This window comes from Dreissena polymorpha, chromosome 1 (genome assembly GCF_020536995.1).
Source record: "Dreissena polymorpha isolate Duluth1 chromosome 1, UMN_Dpol_1.0, whole genome shotgun sequence".
Lineage (NCBI taxonomy): Eukaryota > Metazoa > Mollusca > Bivalvia > Myida > Dreissenidae > Dreissena > Dreissena polymorpha.
The window spans coordinates 81,511,316-81,532,584 of record NC_068355.1 but is presented as its reverse complement, the minus strand read 5'-3'; the positions used below and the strand labels follow the sequence as shown (position 1 = coordinate 81,532,584).

At 34.5% G+C, this 21,269-nt stretch overlaps 1 protein-coding gene across 1 annotated transcript in view; it reads left to right on the top strand.

The window, feature by feature from the left end:
* The window catches only part of LOC127837875 (protein rogdi-like), a 50,966-nt gene extending 29,697 nt beyond the window's left edge, over positions 1 to 21,269 (top strand). Inside the window, exons 4-13 of the mRNA XM_052365302.1 lie at positions 6,702 to 6,738; positions 8,863 to 8,883; positions 11,812 to 11,860; positions 12,729 to 12,786; positions 13,383 to 13,469; positions 14,767 to 14,862; positions 15,472 to 15,570; positions 15,841 to 15,969; positions 16,716 to 16,799; positions 18,690 to 21,269. Coding sequence (XP_052221262.1) covers positions 6,729 to 6,738; positions 8,863 to 8,883; positions 11,812 to 11,860; positions 12,729 to 12,786; positions 13,383 to 13,469; positions 14,767 to 14,862; positions 15,472 to 15,570; positions 15,841 to 15,969; positions 16,716 to 16,799; positions 18,690 to 18,737 — 681 coding nt within the window. The 5' untranslated portion in view covers positions 6,702 to 6,728 and the 3' untranslated portion in view covers positions 18,738 to 21,269. The remainder of the gene's footprint in view (positions 1 to 6,701; positions 6,739 to 8,862; positions 8,884 to 11,811; positions 11,861 to 12,728; positions 12,787 to 13,382; positions 13,470 to 14,766; positions 14,863 to 15,471; positions 15,571 to 15,840; positions 15,970 to 16,715; positions 16,800 to 18,689) is intronic.

Sequence of the window (21,269 nt, the reverse complement as noted above, 5' to 3'; positions counted from 1 at the left end):
TTTAAAGCGAAACACTCCAAATAACTTTCAGAAGAAATTTGATTATATAGTAAAGTTATGTGACAACAGACTTGATTAGAAATTCCAAATACTAAGTTGACCTCATTCATGTTTTTGTATTTTCTAGATTTACAATGCTTTTATTTTCTATTCAGTGCCCTTTTCCCCATTTAGAAAAGAAGCCTGTACACATTGTTTTTTAAGACCTGACCATGGCTGTAAAAACAAATATTGCAGTATTTATAGATAGATCTTGATCAATTGAGTTACATATTGATAATAGGAACACTTTTGATATGACATACAGTGAATGGTATTTAAATAGCGATTTCCATAATATCACACTCAATTATTGATAACGATATTTACCAATTGCTTTGCTGGTCCAATTAATTGCAAACTCAGATATTTGCTTTTTTTCAAGAGCACTTTGTCAATATAATTTATTAATAAATTATTAATACAGTGCTTGTATGAAAACTCCTGGACAATACATTTATTGGCAATTTGAAATTGCAAAATTCATATTTCCCAATTAAAAAATCATGATATTGTTTCAAACAGGCATACCTTAAAAAATTAAATATGCTGGAGTTTCCACACTTATGACTCATGAGGGTAAATACAAAATATAATGCATGAAATTACATATGTAAACAAACATTGCTAATTTATGTAAAATATTTACTTTCTAGTTATAGCGTCATATATATTGCCTTGTGTGCCATCATATTTTAGCTTAATATTACTGAAGAGGCCATCTGCTTTGTCTTTTGTTGTGCATTGTTAGTTGTCAATTTAAGCTGGTAACAACTAAAGAGTCCTACTATTTCATTCAATCATGATGAAACTTGGGTAGAATGTTTTTTCGACTATATATAGGTCAAGTGGGAACATGGATCATGTGGGTCCAAAAATAATTCACCAGATCAAATCCTATAAAAACATTTTAACCACTCTAGAAGCGCATTGATGGCACAAGCTCAATGAAACTTGGTCAGAAAATCCATCTGTACAATTTCAAGGTTGATCTTAAATCAAAAGGCATTAACAAACTAGATGACCACCTCATGTATTAGGGGGAAATTGATACCACCCTAGAGGCTACATTTATCACTCAATCTTGATGAATGCTTTTCTTTACAATATATAAATAAAGTTGTAATCTGGGTCACATGGGTCCAATCAAAGTGCTGCGGATATAACAGCCCTGAAAAAACTGAACAGTCTTCTGCAAGAAACAAGACAATTATCCGTTAAAACTCTTTAATGTAACGTACCTCATTAACAATAACATTGAAAAAGTATGTTATCTCAAAATTAAATACAATGGGATATAAAAAGAAACACATCGCCTACTGAATGTAATAAGTCATGTAACTGACATTTTTATACATTTTTACTTTTTTCCATTTTTGTGTTTATTAAGGTGAAATACATCAACTGTTAAAATATTAAGTCAACCTTTTTGGTAAAAATAATGTTTTTATCAAATTTTTGAAATTGACATAACAAACACATGTCATTTTCTGAATGTAAAAAGTAGTGTAACTGACATTTTGTTAAATTTTCAGGAGAAGCAAAAAAATGTTTTATTAAAATAATAAACCTTTTTCCATATTCAAATTTTCTGATTAGTATTATAATAACACTTGAAAAACGAAACAAAACTCCTAATTGATATGTCTTTTTTAAAACAAAAACAAATTAATAAAGGAGCAGTTACCATAATTTCAATACTGAAATATTTTGAGCGCAAAAAATAACGTAAGTGCTCTTACTGTATTTTGGATAATGTCTGAAAATATGCATTCCTTAACAATTCACAAAATGTCAGTTACCCTAGTTATTACATTCAGTAGACGACATAATTGAGTATGCAAAACAAATTGCAAAAAATGTTAGGAAACTATTTATTGCAATGATGGCATATATGAAACAAGTGGAACTACAATAATGTAATCAAAATCTCGTTCACATCCATGTTTTCAGGTAATTTTAAATAACAGATTTGGGCAATTTTTCAAATGTCATTAGATAATTGCTTAAAAATCTTGAATGTTTTTAACAGACTTAAGTAATTGTTGTAGTAAGAAAAAAAGTTGAACAAAAACAAAAAAAATGACGTGGCCTAGGTATTTGAACCAGTGTCGTCATGATTTGTAAGCAGATGACCTACCACTGTGCCACGCTTACTTTCATGACCTGCTGCAAAACATATTACCTATTGTGAATGATATCTAGCTTTTGCAAATAACAAAACGGTTTTACAAATGAAATGAATGTATGTGAAAATGTCTAAGAATGTTTTTTCACTAAAAATGGTCTTAGACAAATTAAAAAAAAATGGTCTTAGAAAAATCTTAGAAGCAAATGTTTGCAAAAAAAGTTATAGTGACAAATTGTAAGAATTATAATATAAGAAGTAAAATATCCCATGTATTGCGTCTGCCAACATCCCAAATCTGGGCATTTACACCCTTTGATAAACACACAACTAACCGTGAGACATGTTACTCACTGGCGATTTACGGTAATAAAGTTCATTGGCTAAAGCCAATTGCCATGAATTAACGAGAGCGCCGATGGCGTTGAAAGCATAGTTGCAAGATACAGAGAAGGTGCTGCTGAAGTAAATGTTTAGGTCAAAATATACTAAATAGTTTCCTTATTTGTTTCAATGTAAAAGCGACAAATTTGAGCAAAAATAAATACAACATTTTGCACATAGAGACCCCCATAACCATATCTTTTCTTGACGGGCATTCTTAGCTGAATCAATTTAAGCAATAAAAAAGATATGTCATGTTCAAACCAAAAAAGAATTCGACTCAAAGCAAAATCGACTGTTTTTGCACCTTCTTTTTTCGGCTGTTTTCTAGTGGATTGTAACCTTTTGCAGTACCATTTTTTACTTTAATCTCTAACTTTATCCTATTTCAGGTATTTAATAGTGAACACCTATGCTTACTCTATCAATATCTCCAAACGATAAAACCAGAATAACAGTCTAAAGTGTAAAACATGCCTTCGAGGAAAATATGATGATTTGTTTAGACAGGGACCTATACAGCATAGGTCCCTGGTTTAGAGAGTACAGACCTTCATGACTCGTTTTTTCCTTCATGACTCGATTTTTCCTTCATGACTCGATTTTTCATGACTCGATTATTTAGTTTATTGTAACCTTAACAATTTCTGACATCACGAGTCGCCTCTCTTGTTGGTTCATGCTACCAAAATGTTCTATTTTTAGAATCGGGAATTCCAAATCGTGACGAATGTGAATGGTTACAAAATGACATTATTTTTAATTATAATACCGGGGTAATGAAAATAAATACGTAGAATTACATTATTTCACGCATACCATTATGCAACCATCCGTTTTCTTTTCCGACTTGATACATTTACGGCATTCCATTTAATATTTTACAGACACAACACTCGTCCAGAATTTGCGCGAATCCATTAAATTCGATGCCACATTTAAACCGTTAGCTCTACTTGTAACGTTAATTTCTGGCTTATAGTAAATCATTTTAATTTCAATTAACACATTACTTTCAAACTCTACTTCATTAAATCCATAGAAAGGCAGGTCAGAATCCATGTCATAAATCAGAAAACATTCATCGTACCTGCTATTTTTTAAACACATTTACAAAGAATGAAAGTGTTTTATGCCCCACTTCCTGTTGAAAGTATGTTAATTTCTATTTATAATTAACCAATGAAGTTCTACATATCCTTAAATCAGGGCCTTATGAATTTGACCTCTCCCAGAACAGTAAACAAAGGAAATAGAAAGTAGGTGTGAGATCACTATCAACCAGAACAGAATTGTTTTACGAACGAAATTTGTTTTAGTTTTTTAGAAGGTTTTTTCACGTAAAACGGTGTCAGCAATATTCTTGGAAGAAAACGTAAGAAAAACGTTTCTAAATAAAAAAATGTTAGAATTACCATATACTATATTAAATTGATATTTCGTCTGATTGTTGATCAGGTAAGGCTTCATAATGGTCAACCGTTCCATGTTGATTTTCGAAATGTAGCTCTAACATAAGCATAGTTGCGTAACCGCAACTATGCTAAAAACTGGGTTTCAGGTTAAGTACAATTATAATACCATGCTAGAAACCATATTTATTACTAAATTATGATAAAACAGAATGGTTATCTTTATAGTGTCATCAGTAACTTAAATTTTGGACACCATTGTTTCCAACCAAAATAAATATGTTTAGTGAGTTGCAACATTTGAAGGTTAAGTTAATTGCAGAGATATCAGTTGAAGAACTAACAACAGTTACTGTATACTAGCTTGATTATCTAGTTGCATCCATTTTCCTATTATACCAGATGTTAAACTTGGTGGTCTAAGTGCATCTTTGGTGTAATTTTATTTTAAACGTATTCACACCTATTATGTAATACATATATTTTATTGCTATCCAATCTAAGATTGTTTGCTAATTTGTATATTTGTCATTGTTTCTTAATGTTTTTACCCCTGTAATTTAAGAATATTTTTTGTATATTATTAACTTTTTCAACTCACAATTTTAAGATAACCTGAGCACAATGTGCTCATAGTAAGCTTTTGGGATCGCCTTTTGTCCTTAGTGTCTTGTATGGTGCAAACATTTGCCTGGTTAATACTATAGAGGCCACATTTATTGTCCTTTCTTCATGAAATTTGGTCAGAGGATTTGTGCCACTGATATCTGGGAAGAGTTTGAAAATGGTTTCGAATGGTAGGAATATATGGTTGCCAGGGCATGGAATTATTCCTTATATGGCTAAAGTAAAAACTTATTAACGCTCTAAAAACATGTATAGTCCAATGTTCATGAAAATTGGTCTGAACATTTGTTATAATGATATCTTGGACCAGTTTCTGGTCAGTTGAAAACATGGCCACCAGGGGGCGGGGGCATTTTTTTTTATATGGCTACAGTAAAATCTTGAGGCAACATTTATTGTCCGATCATCATGAAACTTGGTCCCAAAATTTTTGTCCCAATCATATCTTGGACCAGGTCAAAAATGGTTCCAGTTGCTTGAAAACCATGTATGCCATGGAGCAGGGTATTTTTATGCCCCCAGTAGGGTGGCATATAGCTGTTGAACTGTCCGTCCGTCTGTCTGTCCATCCGTCCAAAAACTTTAACATTGGCCATAACTTTTGCAATATTGAAGATAGCAACTTGATATTTGGCATGCATGTGTACGTATCTCATGGAGCTGCACATTTTGAGTGGTAAAAGGTCAAGCTCAAGGTTATCCTTAAAGGTCAAAAGTAAAAAAACAAATCCAAGGGAAGTAACAAGCTCTAAAGGGAGATAATTTATATCATTTGGCAGGTACAGATCATTTTCACAAGGGAAGTAATATTTTTTATGTCCCCCACTATAGTAGTGGGGGACATATTCTTTTTGCCCTGTCTGTTGGTCTGTTGGTCTGTCTGTTGGTCTGTCTGTTGGTCTGTCTGTTTGCCCCAACTTTAACATTTTGCAATAACTTTTGCTATATTGAAGATAGCAACTTCATATTTGGCATGCATGTGTATCTCATGAAGCTGCACATTTTGAGTGGTGAAAGGTCAAGGTCAAGGTCATCCTTCAAGGTCAGAGGTCAAATATATGTGGCCAAAATCTCTCATTTTATGAATACTTTTGCAATATTGAAGATAGCAACTTGATATTTGGCATGCATGTGTATCTCATGGAGCTGCACATTTTGAGTGGTGAAAGGTCAAGGTCAAGGTCATCCTTCAAGGTCAGAGGTCAAATATATGTGGCCCAAATCGCTTATTTTATAAATGCTATTGCAATATTGAAGATAGCAACTTGATATTTGGCATGCATGTGCATCTCATGGAGCTGCACATTTTGAGTGGTGAAAGGTCAAGGTAAAGGTCATCCTTCAAGGTCAGAGGTCAAATATATGTGTCCCAAATCGCTTATTTTATGAATACTTTTGCAATATTGAAGATAGCAACTTGATATTTGGCATGCATGTGTATCTCATGGAGCTGCACATTTTGAGTGGTGAAAGGTCAAGGTCATCCTTCACAAGGTCATGGTCATCTTACAAGGTCAAATATCATATAGGGGGACATTGTGTTTCACAAACACATCTTGTTAAAGGGATATAATAAAAAAATTAATCAAAGCGGCGCAGTTGGGGCATTGTTTTTCTGACAAACACATCTCTTGTTCCTCATATGGCTATATACATGTATGGCTATAGTAAAACCTTGGTAATTAAACTCTATATAGAGGCCACATTTATTTCCAATCTTCATGAAACTTTGTCAGAAAATTTGTCCCTACAATATCTTAGATGAGTTGGAAAATGGTTCCGGTTGCTTGAAAATCATGGCCACATGGGGGCAGGGCATTTTTCCTTAAATGGCTATAGTAAAAACTTGTTTACATTCTAGATTTTTTGCATTCTAAATATTTAATCAATTCAATTACATATATTCCTCAATAAGATATGGTTATAACCAAGTAAAATGTCTAGTGAAAGCAACTTTGGAATGAAACATTTTCAAGAAATTTAAAAGATTTTTGTTTCTGAAAAAAAAACGTGTGTAGACATGTACTGTATAAGGAAATATGTTCTTTATACATGAAAGAGTATTTACCTTGTCCTAACCCTTAGTAAACATTGTATTGTTTTATTTTCAGGAATGCAGCCGTCGATTTCCATACAGGATGGGTTTTGGTAAATATTTGGGTATATTGAGCTTTTGGAAAAGAAGTGGAACCATTGAATTGAAAATTGACAAATTGTCAATCTAAGTTTGCCAGTTTTTTTAGCTCTTTTTTATTATCCATGAAATCCGCTTACCCATAAATCTATTGGCATTGGAATTGGTGAAATTTGCGCTGTGCAATCAATACTTGTTACAAACTGTTGTTTCTGTTTGTTACACCCCCAAGCTGTCTTTTATCTTTTTATTGCCTACAGCATGCACTTAAGGAGGATATGTCTTTCTATGGCTTAGAGTATCAACATTTGTGTTAAGGACATATGCTTTGTTAATGGAGGCTTATATTGAAACAAATGTTTTGTTTTATGTTGTAAGCAAATTTAAAGCAAGAGATAGACCATTTTTATTAGCTCATCTATTTTTTGAAAAAAAATTATGAGCTATTGTCATCACCTTGGCCTCTGCGTCGGCGTTGGCGTCGGCGTCTGGTTAAGTTTTGCGTTTAGGTCCACTTTTCTCAGAAAGTATCAATGCTATTGCATTCAAACTTGGTACACTTACTTAATATCATGAGGGGACTGGGCAGGCAAAGTTAGATAACTCTGGTGTGCATTTTGACAGAATTATGTGCCCTTTTTATACTTAGAAAATTGAAAAGTTTGGTTAAGTTTTGTGTTTAGGTCCATTTTATTCCTTAAGTATCAAAGCTATTGCTTTCATACTTGCAACACTTACTAACTATCATGAGGGGACTGGGCAGGCAAAGTTAGATAATTCTGGTGTGCATTTTGACAGAATTATGTGCCCTTTTTATACTTAGAAAATTAAAAATTTGGTTAAGTTTTGTGTTTAGGTCCACTTTATTCCTACAGTACCAAAGCAATTGCTTTCATACTTGCAACACTTATTAACTATCATAAGGGGACTGTGCAGGCAAAGTTATGTAACTCTGACTGGCATTTGGACGGAATTATGGGCCCTTTATACTTAGAAAATTGAAAATTTTATTAAGTTTTGTGTTTTGGTCCACTTTACCCCTAACCCCTAAACTATCATAGATATTGCTTTCATACTTGGAGCACTCGCAGACTATCATAAGGGTACAGTAAAAGGACAAGTTGCATAGTTGCATAACTCTGGTTGTCATTTTTAAGGAATTATGGCCCTTTTTTGACTTAGTAACTTTGAATATATGGTTAAATTTTGTGTTTCGATCCACTTTACTTCTAAAGTATCAAGGCTATTGCTTTCAAACTTCAAATACTTCATGCTATCATGAGGTTACTGTACCTGGCAAGTTGAATTTTACCTTGACCTTTGAATGACCTTGACTTTCAAGGTCAAATTATTAAATTTTGCTAAAAATGCCACAACTTCTTTATTTATGATTAGATTTGATTGATACTTTGACAAAACTACTCTTACCTGACATACCACAATAGACTCCACCCAAACCATCCCCCCGATTTTTTTTTTTAAAATATCATCTCACAAATGACCACCACCCCCTCACACTATACTATATCCCCCCCCCCCCCCCCCGAATCCCCCCCTATATATTTTTTTTTTTTTAAGATCATCTCCCACCCTGACACTATACTATACCCCCCACCCCACCCCCCCACAATTTTTTTGAAACGGTTAAAAAACACAAATACCGTCCAACCATCGCACCCAAGAATACCCCCCCCCCCCCCCGAATTCCCGCCCCCCCCCCTTTTTTTTTTTAGATCATCTCACACATGACCACCACACCCTCACACTATACCCCCCCACCCCCCCCCCCCCAAAATTTTGTTTTGAAACGGTTAAACAACACAAATATTTATTTTTATTATATTATGTTTTAAATACCTTCCAACCATCGCACCCAAGAATCCCACCCACCCCCCGAATTTTTTGTGTGCATTTTTTTGCTTTTTTTTTGGCATTTTGGGAAGATAATGTAATAAATGTCCACGCCCCCACACTACACCCCTCTTCACTCCACCCCTCCCTCCTTTGTGATTGAAAATGAGAGTCCCTTCACCTTTGAAAAGAAAATAGATGAGCGGTCTGCACCCGCAAGGCGGTGCTCTTGTTCTACATGTTTCTCTTTATATTATTGCACTTTTAATATGTTCATGTGTTTTAAGCAATGGACCCAGAATCTGAAGGTAACATATTTTTCTTGTGTCCTAGCACCATGAGAGTGTAGATAAATGTATGAGCCGTGCTGTGTGAAAAGGGGGTTTAATGCATGTGCCTAGTGTCGTCCCAGGCTAATGAGGGACAACACTTTTCTCCTAGACTTGATTTTTGCTATGAATTAAGAGACTTTCTTGAAACAAAAATATAATGCAGGTGGAAAGTGTTGTCCCTGTTTACAGGTGGAAAGTGTTGTCCCTGTTTACAGGTGGAAAGTGTTGTCCCTGTTTACAGGTGGAAAGTGTTGTCCCTGTTTAGCCTGTGCGGACTCCAAGGCCTATCTGGGACAATACTTTACGCACATGCATTAAACCCCTGTATGTATTCAGTTTTTGAATAGTACACTTAATTAAGTGCATATTAAAATATCTTATGTAATGACCCATGTCAGATGACTCTTATGCCATATGTTACACGTACAGCTTCAGACCAACCTGTGCAATGTTTCATGGATAGGGTAGCTCCAGATTAGTCTCTGCGGATGCGCTGGCTTCATATGAAATAAGACCCATTAGAGCATGACATGGGTCATATGTTATAGAAAACTTGTCAATATGGCAAAATATGAAATAAATTATAATATTTGCAAGCTATAAATAAACATATTGTCAAAGCTATGTTGCACAATGTTACATAGATTGTTGAAGAATTGATTCTCTGCGTGTGTGTCTCAGTCTGGTGAATGTCTGATTGGTTTTATTGCAAAGTCTCTGTTTTGGTTCTAATGGTGATTGAGACCACCAAGTAACAACAATCTGCTAGGAACAAAACTGATTTATTATGTTATGCAACCATTTGTTTAAACTATGCTTCCCTAGTGTTTGTTGTCAATAGATCCTGTCCGAATACAGATTTGCTTATCTGTCTCTTAAATCAATCTGTGGGGAGTTCATTGCAGGTTCTGAAAGTCCATGCAATTAAATTAATTCTTACAGAATCTCATTTGTGAATCAATTCAAATAGTGAAATAGATTTTTCCTTAGTTTAATATTTAAATAAGACTAGACAAGTATGAAAAAACATTGCTGATTAAATTGTATGAAGTAATGATTATAAAACAAACATTTGCAATTTACATCATTTTGTTACAATTAAGCCTTGATCTGTAATTATGAAATATATTTCTTGAACACCTGAAAATGTTCACTCTGTTTATTCCCGTATAAACACCCTCAACCACTTCTTTCAATCAATCTTAAACACAACTTGTTCAAATAAATGGCTACAAAGTCATAAGTAATGGTCTACACAAGATGTATGTGTGACAGGACTGCAACAATTGGATTTCACATTCTGATTTTGAGCTTGATTTTTCACTGAATATTCAAAGCAACTGCACTCACCCATATGTCAGCATCACCATTGGCAACAGTGTTGGAGTAACACACTTGTTAACTCTTTCAGTGCTGGAACCGAATTTTGAAGGCCTTTGCAAACAGTTTGAATCCAGATGAGACGCCACAGAAAATGGCGTCTCATCAGGATCCAAACTGTTTGCTACATGTATTCTGATAGTACATGTATTCTTTGAAAAAGTATCGAAGAAAATGCTAATTTAAGAAATTCAGCAGACAACATTTTAGCAGACGACAAATTTCCCAGCATGCAAAGGGTTAAGGTTAATGTGCAACATCTCCATTGTTATAACTTCAGGTATTTAATTGAAATTTCATACATGTTTTGGGGCAATTTTTTGAGGTCACTTACCAAGTTTCTTTACTCTACCCTGAACTTTAGCCAAATTATTCCCCCTTTTTTAAAGAACGAAGGGTAAGCTACCTTTTAAACTTAATTTAATTCAATTGAAATCTTGGTAAAAAGTTGAACATCAAGTTTAATTGCATGTCCACATTTCAGTTTTTAGTTTTTCAATATTTAGCTTTAAGCTAAGATATAATAAATGACTACTGCAGATATTCAACTTTAAATATGTCTTTGTGGCTTTTTTATCTTGTGCTGACAGAAAATTGAATTATATTTTCAAGCAGAAGAATAATCTAGCATGCTGTCTTGGAATACGCTTTTTAGCGCACCTGAGCACAATGTGCTCATGGTGGTGAGCTTTTGTGACGGCCTTTTATCCATGATGCATTGTGCGTTGTGAGGCATCAACATTTGCCTTGTTAACACTCAGACTCTAGAGGCCACATTTATTTCCAATCTTCCAATGAAATTTAGTCAGAACATTTGTGCCAATGATATCTTGGAAGGGTAAAGAAATGGTTTCGGTTGGTTGAAAAACATGGGTACCAGGGGTCAGGGTATTTTTCCTTTTATGACTATAGTGAAACCTTGTTAACACTCTAAAGGCCACTTTAATTGTTTAGTCTTCATGAAACTTGGTCAGAAGATTTGCACCAATAATATCTTGGACAAGTTTGAAAATGGTTTCGGTTGGTTGAAAAACATGGCCGCCAGGGGGTAGGGCATTTTTCCTTATATGGCTATATGTATGGTTATAGTGAAACCTTGTTAAACCTATAGAGGCCACATTTATTGTCTGATCATCTTGAAACTTGGTCAGAAGATTTGTCCCAATGATATCTTGCATCAGTTTGAAAATGGTTCCTGTTGGTTGAAAAACATGGCTGCCAGGGGGCGGGCATTTGGCTATAGTAAAACCTGGTAAAGACTCTTAGTTTGGACAATGTGATGACCTAGGGCATTGGTGGTACATATAGGTGGTGGAATCACTTTTGGACTAAGTAAGGGGTGTTAATCAGCTTTCTTTTCAGATATGATTTTCTCACCTGAATATGAAAGGAGCACACATAGTAAACACTTTCTTACATCATTAATCCAATATGAAATATATGTCTGTACACTAGCACAAACAGGGTGTATAGATTGCACGTGTGTATGGTTTGTTACTGATCTGCAGAACGCTCTTGTTTTAGATGATCGCACTGTTTTGAAGCCACAACGAAATCTTCTCTCCAGTCCAAAGTAAGTTGCATGTTCATAACTAGAAGAGTATCTGAAACCAGAAAGGATGCTTACATGTAATATGTAACTAATCCAACAGGCCGACACGCTCCTTAAGTAAAGTGCTGTACTACAAATCAGAGGATTGCAGTTTTGATTCTCAGCTTAGCCTTTTTACTTGTGCATGGACACAGCAAATCTTACCCTTGGGCAGTTGTCACTAAGCTTATGTATGTGCACTTTGTATTTGTAAACCAGCTTTCTTAGAAAAATTAGAGTAGGATCCGTTAATATGATATATCATAATAAAAATGGTGAAAATTCCAAAGATACAAAACACCTGTCGGGTCCTGGGTTTTCATGTTTATTGTGTATTTCACTGATATTCTTCAATCTTGACCATACTAAGAATATCAGCTGTGGGAAACCTGAAGATTTTGTGTTGTTTTTCTTTTAGTTTCTTTTTAAATCTCAGCCAGGAAACTTTATACATATCTGTTATACTTCCCTGAAAACTTTGATTGCTGTGTTATGTAAAGTTATCTGTTTCTAACATAGGTCTTAGAGGAAAAATGAAGCTTTAAATAATTTCTCAAAATTATGAGGCATGACACCACCTCTTGCTGCCTTTGATATAAAGTTAATTAGAGACTTGTATAATAAATTATTTCAAGCATTTTATTGGTTTAAATATTTCTAGGTTCTTACATTGCTTGAAGTCAAGAAAGAGCTCTTAGTAAAGCTCAAGGAAGATTCTTTGAAACATTACAGCTATCTATATTTCATAAATGACATAAGTAAAGAGGATTGTTTTGATGGTTTTGAATAAACTTTGAATATTTGCATGTTACATTTTGGCTACATAGTGACCTGTTTCTCACTGTTTCAGTAACACAGGGCAGCTCAAGTGTGTAGTCACTCTTATGGGGGACACTCTGTGTGATGCAGTAAGTATGCAGTCTGATTGCAGAATTGATTGTTTAGCTCACCTGAGCACAGCTTGCTTTATTTGAGCTTTGTGATCACTTTTTGTCAGTTGTTCACAACGCGTCGCTTGGTGTCTTCATTAGACATGTTAACTTGCAAGGGGTCGCGTTAATTGCTCTATGTTCATTAAATTGGTCAGAATAAATTACCAAATGATATCTTGGCCCACTTTGAAACTGGGTCATTGAGGTAACTAGGTCAAAGTAAAGAAACAATTTGTGAACGGTCTAGTGGCCACATTAATTACCCAATCATCTTGAAAACTAGACAGAACATTTGTCCAAAGATGTCGATGCAAAGAAGCTAGGGTATGTATGGTCAAAATGAGGTCACTACATCAAATAAAAGAAGTGTAGTGTTGGAGGATGACTAAAAACTGTTTTTTCCTTATATGAAACAATGCACAAGTGTAAAAGCCTTGCACATAAATTGAATCTTTGATTAAATTATCCAAATATCCAACTGTCAAGATCGCATTCAGAATGATTTATATCGTTGAAACTATTTCATTACGCATTACACTTTGCTTCTAAGTAAGGCAAATGTTTGATTGTAGGATATCAGTTTCCGTCATAAGCTGGGCAAAGAAAATCACATCTTCAAGACAAAGATTGGACCAGAAGTACAGTGGCAGCTTCCACAGGTCAGTAGGAGGTAGCATCAGGTTAGGTTGCACTTTTATTTGCAAGATGCAAAAACTTAAGCAAACAAAGGTAAAACTTGCATAACGATAAACTGAGGACCAGTATTTAGTATTAAGGCCATGGTTGTAACTTTTTTGAAGCATGCATGTTTGGTTTGTGTCACCATTAGGACAGGTCGTATTTCCTTCTGTTAGTCTGGCTTCTCCCAAAAACGCAAGACCACACCAGCATTTTAAAGCTGCCAGTAACAACTAAATACCTGGAAATTGCAGCTTCAATTCAAAAATCGTCCCAACTTTTTGGAGTCTATTTAGTTAATAAGGTAGAAGTGCCGGGACACAACAGGGTCCACCTATAATGCAGTTAATAAATTAGAAGTGCCGGGACACAACAGGGTCCACCTATAATGCAGCCATTGGCACTGTAGAAAAACTAAAGCTTAAATCAGTTATTAATTTTTGTCATGGATTTTGGAAAATATACTATTTGGCATTTTGAATAGAACTCCAATCACTGCTTTAAAATCAGCCCCAAAAAGCACTGTATTGAAAGGTCAAGCATTTATTCTTTAGAGCAAATTGAGAGACATCAAATACAACGTTTTGTGACCATTGTGAATTGTGTTTTATTTTGTTGTTTTGTGATAGTGTCAATACTATTTAAGCCACTCAGAAACAAAGTGAAAATTATTATGTGCAAACAGCATAAAACCAGAACAGCCTGCGAGTAACTCACAGTCTGTTCAGGTTTTATGCTGTTTGCTGCTCTTCAGTATTTAAGGATTGGTAAAGAAGCCTTTAAAAGTCGAATCTATAAAGAAAGGTGTTTACTTTAATTTAACTTTCTAAGGGACTACAAATGCGCCAGAATATGTATTTAAGTGGTAAAGGGTTAACCTGGTATCGACACATGATAATTTATAATCCGTGATCTTAACCTAAGAATCATACATCGATTGCACCACATGGCCATAATTCTGAATATTGAAGGTATTCCACTATGGTCATTCCAACAAATCTTGTGCAAGCAGTTCTATAGATTGCTTGCTTTCTGTGCAGGTCTTCTTTGGCTGGATTTTATGGCCATGATTTCCAATGACAGAAAGTATATTCTTTCCCAAGCCCAGTGACAAAATTATCAATAGTGGTTAATGTTTCACAAATATAGGTGCTCAGTGTACGAACAGAGATAATAAACAGATTTTCTTGTTCAGGAAATTATTTTAAAAAATATTTCTAATTGATATAAATAAATCCTTGTTCTCTTATTTACTTGAAATACCTGTGTATATTTCAGGTCCAAGAAGCCGCCAACCATCTTGCCCGCACCCTGTCTATATTCCACACACATGGGGATGACCACAAATACACCACTGCCAAACAAGTCATACTGGTAAGTATCATACCTAACATTTACATGATTCTTCATTGAAATTCTCTGCAAGAAGCTACTTTGTCTAATAAGTTCACAAAACATGCTTGGCTATAACAGGAAGCCTAGTGCCTTACCAGACTGTGCGTGATTGCGCAGGCTGGTTAGGCTAGGCTGGCTGCATATGGACCCATTTTTGCATGATGCAGGTCAATGAAGTAATTGTCATGTTCTGAACTTTCTGTGAATATATTTTTGCTGTGCATCTTCATTAACAATTTGTGGAGTGGATATTTATTTTTAAAATCGTTGAATTTCTTAAATAATTATACCCTTTGAGTGTCTCATATAATTATACCCTTTGATTATCTCATATAATTATACCCTTTGAGTATCTCATATAATTATACCCTTTGAGTATCTCATATAAGTATACCCTTTGGGTGTCTCATATAATTAAACCCTTTGAGTGTCTCATATAATTATACCCTTTGAGTGTCTCATATAATTATACCCTTTGAGTCTCTCATATAATTATACCCTTTGAGTATCTCATATAATTATGCACTTTGAGTGTCTCATATAATTATACCACTTTGAGTATCTCATATAATTATACCTTTTTTGCAGATACTTGATGAGGTCATGAAATTGCTCAACGCTGGAAAAACATGCTTAGCATTTCCGAAGCGCAAATCCATCGAGGACCTGGTCCAATGTACATCTATGGTAGGTGCTAGTCAGGGCTGGTCACTACAGTGCCATTGTGTACCAGGTTTCATAGTGTCTTTGTGTATGACATGTATTTATAAGGAATGTTTCAAGTCTTTTTCTATCTTATACTAGACAACCTTGCAGGGATGATACAATAATTGTTACACTTACATGATGCCTTTCTTTGGGAACAAACCGATGTATTAAGAATGAAAACATAATCACATATATTTTAAGGTAATTATTTATTTCTGTTGCCCTCATCAGTTTGTGAGATATTTTCAGCAAAACTTCCACCCGCCTGTACCCAGTGATATTGCAGTCAGTTTCTACATCCATGCTTCCAAGCTTGTGATGGCTGTCTACCATCTGAGCACGTCCAACAACACCCAGGACATCACCAGCAGATTCCAGGTGACTGGCCGGATTTAAATAAATAGAGAATATTATGTGAGTTTTGTATAAAGATAAAGTTTATCATGCGAGGCTTAGAACCATGGAAACATGAGGCTAGCCGAGAGCTACCATGGTTCGAGCTGAGCATGTTAAACTTTATCTTTATCCAAACCCCACATAATGTTCTATTTATCCTATTATTTCCTCCCTTTTTCCATTTATTAATATCAAATAACGAATTTTTTGACGATTTTGTTTTTCTGTAGTTTACAAAAACAGATTCTCCAATTTTTGGAAAAACCTAAATCTGATCTAAAAATAGCGATAGTATAAAGCTGAAGTGTATAGGATCATTGTTGAACTATCGATTTAAATCTGGTTATAGGATAAAAATAGAATATTATGTAAGTTTATGATGCGAGGCTTAGAATCATGGCAAGCCTCACGCTAACATGGTTCTAAGCCTAGCTTGATAAGCTTGATCTTATTCCAAAACTCGCATAATATTTTCTGTATATTCACCACTCAGGCTTGTTGGTCAGGACAAATTTGGGCTTTTGCTTTAATAGTTGACACTACAATTGTGTAAGGAATTATTTCCAATCATTAAAAATGACAAAATGTATTCTCATTTGAATATCACAAGCATTATGTATAGACTTTTGTGTGAACTATTTGAAACCATTGGCCTCCAAAGGTAGTGATTGGTTAATATTGCCAATTGACATGAATATGACTGACATTTGGTGAGGTGTGTCTTACAGGTGGAGTGTACGGTACAGTGGCTCAACGAGGCTATGGTGCTGTATACACTGGCCCTACAGCAATGCCAGCAGCTCTTTGACAAGGCAAGTACAGCCCCCTGCCAATGATTGAAATATTTGGATTGTTCACCCTTTTTATTGTGTGCATAATGTGCATTTATTTTAGTCAGTTTGTATACCACTTTTTAGCTCATCTATTTTTTGAAAAAAAATTATGAGCTATTGTCATCACCTTGGCGTCGGCGTTGGCGTTGGCGTCCGGTTAAGTTTTGCGTTTAGGTCCACTTTTCTCAGAAAGTATCAATGCTATTGCATTCAAACTTGGTACACTTACTTCCTATCATGAGGGGACTGGGCAGGCAAAGTTAGATAACTCTGGCGTGCATTTTGACAGAATTATGTGCCCTTTTTATACTTAGAAAATTGAAAATTTTGGTTAAGTTTTGCGTTTAGGTCCACTTTTCTCAGTGAGTATCAATGCTATTGTATTCAAACTTGTTACACTTACTTACTATCATGAGGGGACTGGGCAGGCAAAGTTAGATAACTCTGGCATGCATTTTGACAGAATTATGTGCCCTTTTTATACTTAGAAAATTGAAAATTTTGGTTAAGTTTTGTGTTTAGGTCCATTTTATTCCTTAAGCATCAAAGCTATTGCTTTCATACTTGCAACACTTACTAACTTTCATAAGGGGACTGTGCAGGCAAAGTAATGTAACTCTGACTGGCATTTTGACACAATTATGTGCCCTTTTTATACTTAGAAAATTGAAAATTTGATTAAGTTTTGTGTTTAGGTCCACTTTATTCCTACAGTATCAAAGCTATTGCTTTCATACTTGCAACACTTATTAACTATCATAAGGGGACCGTGCAGGCAAAGTTATGTAACTCTGACTGGCATTTGGACGGAATTATGGGCCCTTTATACTTAGAAAATTGAAAATTTGGTTAAGATTTATGTTTTGGTCCACTTTACCCCTAAAGTATCATAGATATTGCTTTCATACTTGGAACAATCAAAAACTATCATAAGGGTACAGTAAAAGGACAAGTTGCATAACTCTGGTTGTCATTGTTACGGAATTATGGCCCTTTTTTGACTTAGTAACTTTTAATATATGGTTAAATTTTGTGTTTCGATCCACTTTACTTCTTAAGTATCAGGGCTATTGCTTTCAAACTTCAAATACTTTCATGCTATCATGAGGTTACTGTACCTGGCAAGTTGAATTTTACCTTGACCTTTGAATGACCTTGACTCTCAAGGTCAAATTATTAAATTTTGCTAAAATTGCCATAACTTCTTTATTTATGATTAGATTTGATTGATACTTTGACGAAACTACTCTTACCGGACATACCACAATAAACTCCACCCAAACCGTCCCCCTTGCCCTCCCCCCCCTCCCCCATCCCCCCCCACCTCCCCCCTCCCCCCCTGTATATTTTTTTTTTTTTAACATCATCTCACAAATGACCACCACACCCTCACACTATACCCCCACCCCACCCTCCCCACCCCCCCCATTTTTTTTTTTTTTTTTTTTTTTTTTTTTTTAAGATCATCTCACAAATTACCCCCCCCCCCCCCCCGCCGATTTTTTTTTTTTTTTTTTTTTCGCTTTTTTGGAAGATAATGTAATAAATGTCCACAACCCCACACTATACACCCCTCTTCACTCCACCCCTCCCTCCTTTGTGATTGAAAATGAGAGTCCCTTCACCTTTAAAAAGAAAATAGATGAGCGGTCTGCACCCGCAAGGCGGTGCTCTTGTTTCATTCACTACTACAGTTAAAGTGCTTTTAAGATCATGATACTTATTAAGTTTAGGTGTTGATCTATGTAGAAAATTTTATTATTTCTTATCCTAAAGGTCAGCTTTTGGTTTCTGAGCATTAACCACAGCAACTGCATCAAACTCGATAAAGCATAACTGTTTTACGAAGGTCTCATGTTTTGTTGACAGTTGATAGTGCTGGAGCATGCTCAGCCCCACCACCGGGCTGTGAGATGACAGGCTGATAGCCCAATGAGGCTGAAAGCCCCATGTCCTCAGTTTCAGGGATCCTACCCTAACATCCTATTACTTATATAGCCATGCCGGATACACAGATATGTCACTAGTGCTGCGCAGTTGAAACACTTGCATAATACTTCGGACACTGTAGTTATAACTTACATTAAATTATAGTTGAACATTACCACAGTAGGTCAAAGTATGTGGAAAAATTTCAGTCAGCTGCTGATGCTGAGGTCTTCTGCAGTGAATTTTCTATTATAGAAATTAACATTAAAGTTGTCAAAGTGTTTTTATCTTTGTTTATTAATCCGATCTTTAAAGTACTTTATATTCAGAACAGTACACTAATGCATGATTTGCTAAGCAATATTATCCTATCAGGGTATTGTTCAGCCAGACGAGTCGTATCTGAGGAGAAATGCTTAATTAATGTTCATATCCCAGGCTTTATTCCTTTTTGTGTGGGATCACTAATTTTTAGTTATAAAATTCCATTTTACAGACTGAAATGTACACTTTACACTATGTGATACACTGTAAATGTATTCTACAAAAAATGACTTAAATCAAATAATATAAACTTTAAGAAATGCCTTTGAACCAAACTAAATTGCCAGTTGGTGTTGTATCGAGAACAATTAATATTCAATGTTTAGATTGTTTACAAAACTTTTTGTGAATAATTTATCTTTGATCGTAAAACATTATCAAATGAGCACATTGGTTGTCTTCACTGTCTTAGTTTGCCTTAACTGTTTCATTATATGCTGTTATGGAATAAATTTGTTGCAGGAATAAATTTGTCTGCAACATACTTTTATCTGTTGTTATGGATATTCAGGATGTTATTTCCTGTGTTTTAAAGTTTGACACATTTATAAATAAAGTCCACTTGTTTAAGGACAAAACTTTAAATAGCCAGTGATTGTTGTATGTTCACAACTAAAATGGACCATTTGTAACTGATTTCTTGAAACTATTCTTGTATAGAGGACATTAGACAGACCTCAACAGATACTAACAGATGTTAGAGCTTTTATTTACCTGAGATTGAGATATTTAATTTTCTGCAAACGTAATGCAACAATGTACTTTATTTGCATTGCTTGTTTGTGAAATCAATCTAATTTTGACATAAAATTATAATCACATTTTTATATCATTTACCGGTTCTGTGATATTTTGAACAACCACGAAAACTGTTTCGTGTCAATCAAATGTTAAGTTCTATTTCATAATTTCTATAACATATCAATTTCAATGTCATGTGACAAATGGTGTTACAATGTTTTTGTTTTGATTATGTGAAATATATACTACACAAAAATGCTGTAATCACTCAACTGAATGCGTCAAATGCAAGTTTTACACGTCAGTACAATTTAAGCTCACTGCTGAATTACGTAACATCAAACTCTGTTAATTTTAATGTACTGTAACAAATAATTTCTATAAACAGTTAATATTTGCCTCTACCGTTGATATATGCTGTACAGTATATATATGCTGTACATTTAATATATGCTGTACAGTTGATACATGTATATGCTGTTCAGTTGATATATGCTGTGCAATTGATATATGCTGTACTGTTGATATATGCTGTACAGTTGATATATGCTGTACAGTTGATATATGCTGTACTGTTGATATATGCTGTACAGTTGATATATGCTGTACCATTGATATATGATGTACAGTTGATATATGCTGTACCGTTGATATATGCTGTACAGTTGATATATGCTGTACCGTTGATATATGCTTTATGTTTTGAAGTGTACATGCCTAGTGTCCCACCTGTTTTTGTAAAATTTTATATTTGTGCTGAAATGTTTAATATAATCACATTTGATAGACTCTAAGCAAACATTTTGATTATATTTAAATATACAAGTAATACTGTCTTTATTTCAATCATACATGATAAGCTATTAAAAAGATCTATATTTGACTATCATGATTCTTAAGTTCAGACAAGTCAAACTATAGACAGATGGAAGTAGTGTTTTTCCATCTGAAGAATTCAAGATTACTAACTTCAGCTGTAGTTGATTGTGACAAAGGCTTTCACAATATTGGACATAAAGTTTGCAAAACATTGAAAAAGCTGCTCTTTCTGACAATTTTAATTGTAAGACCAAACAATTTGTTTAAGCATTGAATTTTAATTAAAGTCATATTTTGAAGATATGTTTTACTATAGTCAGATTGAAGTTACACCCCTGGTCACTGAGTGTTTGACAGTACTGTGTTCCACTTAATATATTTATATACAAGGACGTTCATAGCAGACATTGAAAAATGGGAATTATTTGATTTAAATAGAGCATTATTTCTATGCAATTTGTATGTGAATTTTGCTAGATTAACAAGATAACATATAATTGTTTTGTGTAATTTTCAATTGAAACATGTTATAAATGTGTTTACCAGTTTATACAGTATTTTATTGTTATGATGAAATGTTTTGTTATATTATTATAAGATTAACATGTTATAAAGAATAAAATCACAGTAACTTAA